The sequence below is a fragment of the Lineus longissimus genome, chromosome 17, assembly GCF_910592395.1.
Source record: "Lineus longissimus chromosome 17, tnLinLong1.2, whole genome shotgun sequence".
Taxonomy (NCBI): Eukaryota; Metazoa; Nemertea; class Pilidiophora; order Heteronemertea; family Lineidae; genus Lineus; species Lineus longissimus.
Window position 1 is genome coordinate 5,568,781 of NC_088324.1, and position 11,026 is coordinate 5,579,806.

The window sequence follows — 11,026 nt, forward strand, 5'->3', positions numbered from 1 at the left end:
CTCATTTTGGAGCCTGGCCTAAATATTTAGAAACGGTCTCAGGTCGGTGATACTAGAGTAACTTCATTAGTTGACAAGAGCTTTGAGTTTTGAAGTCATCCAAATCCCTTGAAGAGTGTTGCAGAGTTGTTTTGTTCAGTCGAAATACCGACAGATGTTCCAAGAGTGAGCTGGTGAGGTTCAATATAACTCATCAAGCGGGGAGTAGATCCACATTCAGTTCAACCGGACAGCCCGAGGAAGCAACGCCGCCCAGACTTATCCTCCGCAGTCAGGTAAGATTATGACGGTTGGTTAAAGCTGTTATGCTTTGTTTTTCCAGCACTATTCGTAAATATTGCATTTTTTATGAATACTAGCTAGTGGGTGAAAATTTCATGATAAATATTTTACTCTTTGTATTTTTTGTAACGAACAATTACTTTTTTCTTGACGGAATGCAATAGAACTATTGCCATAGCGGTTTAATTTTCTGGTGTATTCAGGTGTTTTTTTCTTTTCGTTTTTGTTTATTCTGATTCGAACGAGATGACCGGTTTACATCTTACGATGTATTATCGTGTTACTAGTTTGGCTGAAACAGTTAACTCTGCTCTCTTTTCTTCCGTAGATTACCTTTTGTTTACAGCCATCATGAGAACCTTCATCGTTCTGGTGACAATAGCTGTGAATCTAGCAGCTTCAACAGGTATGTGTGTTTATCACGGAAAACGGGTAAAAAGTCACCGCCAAATTTCTATGGCATGATATTTTCACTGATTTTACGAATAACCTCGATTCTGTCATTAAGTACTATCAAAAACAGATAAGTTCAAAAAAACTCTAACTTCTTAGTCTTTCAGTTGAACAATTTATCACCATGTTGCTTGTATGTACAGCTCTTTTTTACAACTGAGCCAAATTTTGAGGCAATGGTCCTGTTGTGTTCTTTCATCCTCCTATGTGCCGCTAGTGTACACACACATAAATGAGTAATGAGTGCTGCCATAGTAGAGCTTAGGCCAATCCAGTGGGTGGGTAGTAATATGGAAATTAGCGATAATATCTCACAGTGTTTAAAAATACAATCTTCTTTAACTAGTTCAACAACAACGTTACGAATAAAATGTGAAAACTTTGTAGTGTGTGCATGTAGTATTCGGTGAATAAGACCCATTTGATGCAGGTGTGTCATGTCGTAATCATTTCAGGCCATGTAACCATTGAAATGTGATGTTGGTTGGAACAGTGACAGAACGTTTCCTTCTATTGTATTGTTAGAACTGTCCAAAGTCTATCGGTACAGTTGAACAGTTCTAGAACTGTTCCATACCACAACAAACCCAATGGCTGGGAGGGGGGGGGATGATCGAATGACATTTGAAGGGATATGGGGTTCTTCTTTGCGAGATTTCTGCCCTTAACCCGCACGCATGGCGGATTTACGCGGGGGAATTTACATCAAATAACACCCGGCTGAAAGGCGTCTGACGCCATTGCCCTGGTCGGGATATGATGGTGGAAGGGCAGATGATTCATTCACTCTAAATGTCCCAAACTGAATATCCCTAAACAACTCGAGCAGCAGTAAAAATTATCATGTCGGATGACTGCGCAGCCAGTGGCCAACAAAATTGGAATATTCATTTTGCCAAACTGCAGACAAACCCGGCCAAAATTTATATTTTTCCGAAAAGATTTAATTGTTTTCCTCTGCATAGTGGATTACTTTGATTTTGTATGCCTATATCTCTGGTAAAATCTTAAACAGGACTGAAAATGACATCTGCAAATTTCTACTGGAGTGACATGATCAGACATTAGCCCGATTTACACGGTGCGGGTTCGATCCGGGTCGTGACCTGTTCGGTTCAACACGCACCGTGTAAATGGGATTTTAACTAGTCCGAACCGACCTTAACCGGCATCAAGCGAAACGAATCGAGATTCGCCAAATAGCGCAGTCTCGGGTCGGTTCAGGAGAATTAGGCCGGATAAGGAGGGTTCGCGCTGTCGTGTCGGTTTGAATCTGTGTGTGTTTTATTTGAACATTGTATAGCGATGAGTCGTGTTATACATCTAAGATAAGTATATAATCACGTGTATCCTATAATATCCATCAGTTAATAGGACAACTCTACCATATGGATGATTGAACCAACAAAGCAATTGTCAATGTCTTAGAAAATCAAAGCTAATTACTCTGTGAACTTTGTAAAGAACATGTGACTATGTTATCATCAATTTCAGCAACATGCACCTTCCGTGATTACTGGAGTATCTGTCAAGGATGGGCTTTAAGAGACACGGATACTGGGTGAATGTTCCGAAAAAATGTACGAGTCCGAATCTTGAAATAAGAAATAATGTAAAGAATGCTGCTTGCTAATTTATATCAAAGATACCTCTCGGGTTAATAACAAATATTGAATAAATGAAACTGTCTTTCAGGTTGACATAATCTTCCTAATTATGAGAAACAAAACTATTTTTTTTTGGTGCAAGGAATAAGCAAACCTGTTCTCTTTTCTTTACCAAAAACTTTATCACTGCGTGAATAATGGTCATTGCTGGGGCAAGCTGGCATTTTGCTGAAACAAATCACCTACATGTAGATAGTTTATGAGTAAAGGGTGATTTTATTTGCAGCATTTTCAATTTCTTCCGATGGGCAAGGAACCAGTTTTGGACCCACCTTGCACTGAAGGCCAATGTGCAGACATGGGCATAGGCCTATTAATTTATATGTTAAAGCATATGACAAATATGTGGCCTTTACAGGAATTTTATTAGATAATCCTGAAGTATGGTAACTTAACAGACAGCATGGCCAAGAAAAGGGATGTAAGAGCTTGGGGAAATGACATATTATTAGGTTTTCGTTTTTCTCAAAAAACGAAAACCTATTGCTTTGCTTGTGTTTTTTCTTTCTTTCTTTTTTCTACGGATTTTTGTGCAGAGCAAATCTCAGAGATGGTGATAGCTGTAGATGTGGAACTTATTTCATATGATAGGCCCAAGTCTGAAGTTGATCCTCCTTGCCCTAATTACGAAATTCATTGAGGGGGTCGGCCGCTAGGGGGCGCTAAGTGAAAATCTAATAATGACTTTTTCTCCATAATGCGCACTCCGATTTGAACGAAACTACTTTCAACTGATGCAGAATCTTGTTGCGCATAGAATATATAGGGTGGCGACCCAAAATTTGTCAACAGTTTTGACGCTAGATGGCGCTGACTGAAAAAAGGGGGCAAACACCAAAATGGTAAAATATCGGCACTGCGAGCCTTTGAGTTTATTCTAGTGGCATAGAACAATGCCTCCCTATGATGCACAGGGAATATATAGGTTTTGGTTGCGATCGGATATTCAATATGGCCTCCAGACCAGCCATCTTGTTTTTCTTACAAGAGCTATAACTTCCGAATGCGAACTCCGAATTGAATCAGATTAATTTCATCTGATGCAGAATCTCATTACCCACCAGATGTTACCGACGAAGTTACGTTATAGTTACAGGTTTTGATAATAGGTGGCATTTAATACATTTTTTTACTTTTTTTCACTAACCGCCCTCTATCGTCGAAACCGTTGACAAAATCGGGGTAACGTGTCTCCTGGTGTTTTGTGCGTATTAGAGTTCCGCTTCGGATAAAGAAAGTTTCATGCAAATCGGGGTCGGCGTAAGGGAGAAAATGCAATTTTAGCATGAAACAATATATATTAAAGCGAACTGGAACCGCCGAGCGATTTATTCAACTTTTCGACTTTCACCGCCCGAGAAAGTCGAACTTCCAACTTCATATTCGAGTTCAGATTTGTAGCTCCGCCCCCAGTGCCCGAGCATGCGCAGTTCAATTTGTTATTATTGAGAATCATGTGAGAATCACGTGAGTCATGCGATCTTTCATTCATGAGTTTTCGTAGTAAATTCCATAGTAGTGACGTCACTCAATGATTGACAGCTAGGCGCCATGTTTCATTCATGCCTCGTTCTGATCACCCGATACGCGGAAAATGAAAACGAGGTCATACGAACTGGCTCGGCGGTTCCAGTTCGCTTTAAGTGGCAACGCAAAATTTGTCAGTAGTTTTGACGATAGATGGCGCTGAATGAAAAAGCGACAAACACCAAAAGGGTAAAATAACGGCACTGCGAGCGTTTGTGGAGCTTACTCCTTTTAACGCCAGGTGGCGTTTGGTTTCGGCGAATGGTAGATCCTGAGCAAGCCTAGATACCTACCCTTCTAGCCCTAGCGGTGGGTTCTGAAACCAAACTAATGACGCGAATCACATTGGGTCTTACTAATTTGCGACCCTATTCGACACTCTAAGACAACTTTTCACAACAGTTTTTTTATTGCAACGGGTAATCCTTATTAATTTTTTAATAATCTACAAACTGGATTTTAATAAATTGTATACATTTTGTGGCATTTATTGATAGTTTAGATAGTGATTTGAATCGAGAGCCATGTTGTCGGTTACTGTCGCAATTTAGTAGGCTGTCATTAACAATTCGCCATTTTGCATTCGACATTCGATTTCGACTGGGTCGGTAGGTAATTAATTTTTTCTCGAAAGAAATCAGCAATTGTGGAAGTGCAAAGAGGCACAGGCTACTGATTTTACTTTTGTAGTATTGACCAGCAAAGTTAACCTTGTCGCTTTTTTAGCGGTTACCCTAGGTTAGGTAGGTAAACCGCAGGCTTTTTTCTCCTATATGCTACATCCGATTGAAATGGGATTGGTTTCATCATGGAGGATGCAGAAATAAGAAGGCGCACAAAACATACTGGTCTGTGTCGCACTGAGCTCCGAAAGCCAAATTTATTGAGCAATAGCCCACTGGGTTCTGGTGTGAACATCAATCTCTCCATTCTCCTCTGACATGTTACATCATGTGACCTCCAGGTGCCAATACCAGTTTCCCCAAACGAAAACCGTCGATCTGGCTTTGCCAGTTCTAGTTCATATTACATGACTTTTCCATTCATCGATGGTTTGCAAAGCTTTATGCTACTCGTATAACTAATAAAGAATAAAGCGAAATAGTTTTTATCACAGCAAGTTGGTGGAGGAGTTATGTGTATTGGTTTCAGCGGTATATATGCAAATCAATCTATGCGCGCTCTATTGGAATAGTTTAGTACTTTGTACTCCTCATGACCATCACACTCACTCATGACAGGCAGTTTTGGCCAAAAACAGATGTGCATATAATGTCTTCTGCTGATAGAGTTTCTTAATTAATGTTTAAATTGCCTTGTAAGGGGAGAGCATTACCGTCATTTTGAAACCCTAACCCATTACAATCCTCGAAAAACTGTGACTGCCAGGTAGGGGTTCAAAAGTGGCAATTTCATTAAAAAAATTAGGAAATCCAAATTAGAGGTTTTTAAAAACTAATCTGTTTTTGGTGCTATGTAAACTGAAAGAGTTTTTATAATGCATCGAAAAAATCTTCGATTTCAGAGTTGTTTCGGACTGATTTTTCTGGTTCCAATCGATATTCGTAAGTATGTACGACTGTTCACGGTGTCGGGCATGGTGAATAGAGACCTTTCGCTACGCCGTTCCGAGAACCGCTACACCGAGAACGTTTCTCGTTCCCGATCCCGTTCCCGGAAACACTGAAACGCGTTCCGCATGGCCGTCACCGAGAAAGAGTTTGGTTTCTATGGAGATCGTCGAAATGGCGGCAAACTTGAGACGCCTTGCAAATTTCGCAATTGAAGATGATGAATTTATGGCATTTTATATCAAAAATGAAGTATTAGGAGGCAAGGAAAGTACGTTTGCGCCAGCGTGTGCATCCAATGCATGCTGCTATAAATGACTGATTTACGACCGCTTAACATGCTTAATAGGGCGATTCGGGGCAGTATGAACTTGTTTTCCCCTTCTAAAACACAGTCTCTCCACTTTACATACTACTTCAGGTGCCTTACCGCAATAGAATCCCACAAATTCGTCATTTTTCTTCTTTAACCACTGTAAACAGACGCCGAGAAAAACAGGCCTCATTCACGGAATCCAGAACGGGAACGGGCAAAGCTGCTCATCAATCGATGACGTCATACGCAAAACGCGATCGTTCTCGATCGATTTCTCGGCGGAACGGCGTAGCGAAAGGTCCCTAAAGTCGATAGAAATATTTCGCGCGTATGGCAAGCCGTTCGTCCAGTAACTTCTAAAACTTAGTTTCATGGAAGAAAACCATGTTTTTTTCCATGAAACTAGGTTTTTATGGAAGAAAACATGGTTATCTTCCATAAAACTAGGTTATATGGAAGAAAACTAGGTTTTTAAGAATAACTTAGTCTTCTTCGAAAATGTATAAGATTCACGTTCTCTCTTCAAAACCAAGGTTCAAAATAGATAAAAACGATGTTTTCTTCAATATAACCTAGTTTCATTGAAAAAGCATGGTTTTCTTCTATGAAACTAAGTTTTTGAGAGAAGAAAACCAGGTTTTACTGAAACCTAATCGTTTCACCTCGTCTCCAACCGAACCTCTCCCCAGACGAACCATGCGCGCCATGCTGCGGAGACGAGGCAAAAAGACTAGGTTTTCTGGGATATGGATTGGAAACCAGGTTTTAAAAGAAATAACGCGGTTTTTTTTAATGAAAACTAGGTTTTGATTAAGCCATGTATAAAACCTGTTTTTATTCCACAAAACATAGTTTTCATTTAAGAAGCATAGGTTTAATTTTAAGATAAATGATTTTCTTGCAAAAAAACTTGGTTTCTGATAAAAAAAACAACGTTTTTTTTTAATAATAAACCTATCCTTCTTCCACAAAAACCTTGTTTCATTGAAAAAAACATGGATTTCTTCCATGAAACTGCGTTTTTAAATTACTGTAAACAAGGTTTTCCTAATTATTGGACAGTCGGCTCGCCATACACGCCACGTTTAGCATTCTGCCACGGATCCAGTGAAGCTCTAGTGCTACAATTCCGTGATTCGGCTAGATTCAGTGAATTATGCTGTTTAATACAAACCCACGTATCATGATGATAATCTTTGTTGTTGTAAAAGATGTAAAATACGTGCGCATGTATGCATTAGATGAAAAAATACACAGTGGTTATTTTTTCAAAGCCTCTTCGCAATAGTTAATAGGTCCGGACTAAAGAAACTAATTTATATGTATGTTCGTTTTGGGTTTGTTTCCGGTCAGGGTTTTTTATCTTAAGCGATAGACCTTGTTGCAATTTGTCATGTAACTTCTTCTTTTCAATACATATAGGCCTAAAGGAGGGGCCTCGTCCGTCTATGACAACGAATTCGGCCGAAATGTTCTTCAGCTTGATGGAATCAACCAGTACGCTCTTGTCCCTGCAGTACGGTTCCAGAAAACCGACTTCACAATCGAAATGTGGTTCAAAACAACCGCAAATAACAAGAGGCAAGTCTTAATTGGCGACTGGTCAAAGCCTTGGCAGTTTCTGATTGAGGTGACGGCGAATGGGGAAATCGGGGTCACCCTCAGACGAGACATCAACAGCGCAGGAAGTGATCCCAAGCAGGATCTGTTGACCGCCAGAGGAGGCACCGTGGAAGTGGGCCAATGGCAGTACCTCCAAGTGGAATACGCCCACGGGCCTGGCACTTGTCTCGTTTACCTGAATGGCGTCGAGGTGGCACAAAGCACTACCACTTATACGGATCACAACCTACAGGTCAACACCCACGAAGAATACGAGATCGGCTACAAGAAAGACACCAATAGCGACTACTTCAAGGGACGAATTGGCTTCCTCAGAATCCTCAACGAGGTTTTTAACCTTGCCGCCCCTGCACATGGTAAGAGGTTCAATTTTCCACTTTGACGAAGTTCGGCTTGCGATGGACTTGTAAATGTGATTAAGTTGCGGTTGCTGATCCATTACGAGTTGTGCTTCGTTAGCAGTAGCTTTTCAGTTAATGTTTCAGCCATTCAGTCGCAGGTGCATGTAGCCCTGGTCGACTGGAAGTGAGCATAAATAATACTTACCACTCCCTATCACAACCCCCTCGCACGACAACCACAGAACGGTGAATTCTCTGCTTGTCGGCACACAGGCCAACCTTTCGACAGGAAGCGATGGACGCCGCAATGCTCGGGCTAATAATACAACCACTTGTACAATAAGAAAACCGTACGAGTGGCCCATCCGAGTATCAAGATTGCACGAGACGAGTTTCTACGGCCTGAAAGCTTGAGACCACAACGGACGGTTTTTCAACAGTCAGAGTCTGGATTGCTCACGAGCATTCTCGTGCAATACCGATATTTTTATTTGAACGCTCAGGTCATTTTTTCATGCATCTTTCGCACATTTCTCTCAAAATAAACTCTGCTAAGTAATGAGGAGCAGTGGGGTTTGTGTATCAAATTGAACAACAACAAATTTGGTTTTAAATGCTTTTGACAGCTTCCATATTTTCACCAAACCTAGCGGTTATGGTTGCCTGGCCGTAACCACTGAATTCAAAACGAGGCTTCGTTTGTAAATACTGTAGTGCATTTACACTGGAAAGTGCGGTTGGTTTTAAATCCAGATATTGTTTGTTGTATTATAAAAGCCGGCCCCTGGTACACTGTCAGTAGTTTTGGATGAATCTGAATGGGCTTTTGGGGCATTTTTGTATCTGCCTACAAATGCCTCAGCACAACCCGATCTCGACGTGGATCATTTTTGTTAAAATCTTGGCATCGTGGCGAATTTTTATGTCATATCAACACTTTTGGTCATCGTTTTAGGTTATAATCTCTAACCATATCATTAATTGATAACTAAATGTTTGTTCATAGGAATCGCATATGACTGTCATATATTTAGACAATGCAAAGACGTGCTCAGTCCTCTGAAACTGAGAGAAAATGGGCAGAGATATTGCACTTGTCCAAAAAACCGTAATCATTTATAAGCATTGATTAAGACTTTTTTCACATTCTTACTAAGTATCAAGAGGCGAAGTACATACATGTATACACATGTATATGTCGAAAACCACTCGTTATACTAAGATGCTTTCTAAGAGAGCATTGACTAGGCAGTTTTTGACTTAATTTGTCAGTCTGTCTTGTTTTACTCGCCTGCGTGCGCCATACTTACTGTAGTCAGGCTGTGGTGGCTGATTAATCAAGAATACGATTGTAATATCTATTTGCAGAGCTCTATCACACTGAATTCTCAGGACCTACAGATCACATTGAATCGTGAGTTAGCCATGTTACTATCCCATGGAGAATATAGAATTTCAGACTTTTAGTGAACAAGAAAATTTAAAACCCATTCAGAGTAGTCCAATGGAACAAGAAAAACGCAATTTCTGCTTCTTTGACAATAATTTCGGCATCATTCAATTAGGAAATCACTCCAATGTCGATGCTCAAAATAACAACTTTATACACATCTCTTCAGCTCTGTGGCCTTGTAGTCTGATTGAGAAGTAAAACCCAGGTTCATTCACTTCATCTCTTTCAGAATCAGCGAAGGTGCCTCCTTCGTCTTCGACAGTGAGTTAAACAAACTCGTCCTGGAGCTTAATGGTACTGGGTATGCTCATGTCCCCGCGGTCAAGTTCCAGCAACAGGACTTTACCATCGAAATATGGTTCAAATCAATTGCAAACGGCAAGAGGCAAGTCCTTTTCGGCGATTGGTCCAAACCATGGCAATTCATTATTGCGGTAAAGGCCGACGGGAAGATACAGGTGGATCTCAGACGAAACATCGACAGTGCAGGAAGCGATCCGAAGCAGAATCTGATTGAAGCCAGTGGTGGTTCTGTGACACGTGGCGTTTGGCAACACCTTGTGGTCACTTATTGGCACGTGTCTGGTACGTGTGTTATTTACCTAAATGACCAAGTGGTGAGCTCCCTCAGTACCACATATCCTGATCACGACCTACAGGTGAATGACCATCCAACCTACGAAGTCGGCTACAAGAAGGACACCAATAACGACTTCTTTAAGGGGCGCATTGCACTCCTGAATGTTGATGGCAACGCGTACAACTTACTTGGCCGTTCAGGTAAGATATAATCGAAGATGCTAGATAGTCCATTCCTTTTTATTTGTCCGCATAATTTTGAGCTTTGAGCGTGAACTACTGGTTGGATTTCTTCGAAGTTTGTTTGTTAATGATCTGAGCTGCGTGACCACTTTTTTGTTCAGCATTGTCAGTGTCAGGGTGCAGAAATTACGCACAATTTTCAGCAAAAAATGCATCAAACTAGAATTCCAAATCAGACGGAATGTTTTAAAGAACGCGTTTTGGGCTTTTTAGGTGGTATTAATATTGAATTCTTTCCATCTATGGAACTAACTAACAATGCTTTATCTCTTTTTTATAGCTTTTCCATCTTGTGACCACTAAGATGTCTGTATCACTGAGATGCATGCAAATGGCCCTTCCTCGGTTTCTTCTCAGTGAATCGCTTGATTGATGATTATTCTTCAGTATCTACTGTATACATCAATAAATCCCTTAAAGTATATTTATGTGTGTTTTTTGTTCTTTACGTTTTACGTTTACTGATTAGATCTGAAACTAGTCGAATAGATGAGGCATCGATCAATTTATTACGCGTGCCCTTCATATTAGTAAAAAAACACAGCTGAATTTCCAATTTCAGTGCTCTATTTGTACTTTATCACATACTTTACAGTATTCAATAATCGATTATTGAAATCTGGTCCCCGAATATGTCAGTATATTATTAGATGTTCGCCAACCTGGGCCTTTACCACTCTAGCAACAAAGCTAATATGGCTATGTTATCTACCCTAAGTCGCTAAGTTCGTATTGTTCTTTTAAATCTGGGGGACCCTTAATCTCTTTCATGTTGTTTTGTAACGTACATTGGCTTGTGGTAGACTCTTGTATTTTCTTGAGTCTATACGTCTAAATCCACTTTTAGTTCTTATGTTCAAATATACTCCTATCACCTGTATTTTGATCGGAGCCATCAATGTCCACTATGTTTGGACTACCTAATGCATCCCGACTTCTTTCCCCAAACACGGCATATCCGATTCAACACG

General features: G+C 40.4%; 1 protein-coding gene across 1 annotated transcript; it reads left to right on the forward strand.

Moving 5' to 3' along the window:
* Window positions 1–228: 228 nt before the first annotated feature.
* On the forward strand, window positions 229–10,397 carry LOC135501670 (uncharacterized). Its single transcript, XM_064793908.1, has 7 exons — window positions 229–275; window positions 611–688; window positions 5,455–5,494; window positions 7,239–7,795; window positions 9,149–9,194; window positions 9,463–10,013; window positions 10,336–10,397. The coding sequence occupies exons 2-7, from the start codon at window positions 634–636 to the stop codon at window positions 10,356–10,358; spliced, it is 1,272 nt and encodes a 423-aa protein (XP_064649978.1). The 5' UTR covers window positions 229–275; window positions 611–633; the 3' UTR covers window positions 10,359–10,397.
* Window positions 10,398–11,026: the final 629 nt, after the last annotated feature.

Bases quoted from the DNA above. Each gene is read 5' to 3' on its own strand.
- LOC135501670 (XM_064793908.1), top strand. From the start codon at position 634: ATGAGAACCTTCATCGTTCTGGTGACAATAGCTGTGAATCTAGCAGCT. The intron at 9,195-9,462 runs GTGAGTTAGCCA...CATCTCTTTCAG, and splicing joins CCTACAGATCACATTGAATC to AATCAGCGAAGGTGCCTCCT. The intron at 10,014-10,335 runs GTAAGATATAAT...TCTTTTTTATAG, and splicing joins CAACTTACTTGGCCGTTCAG to CTTTTCCATCTTGTGACCAC.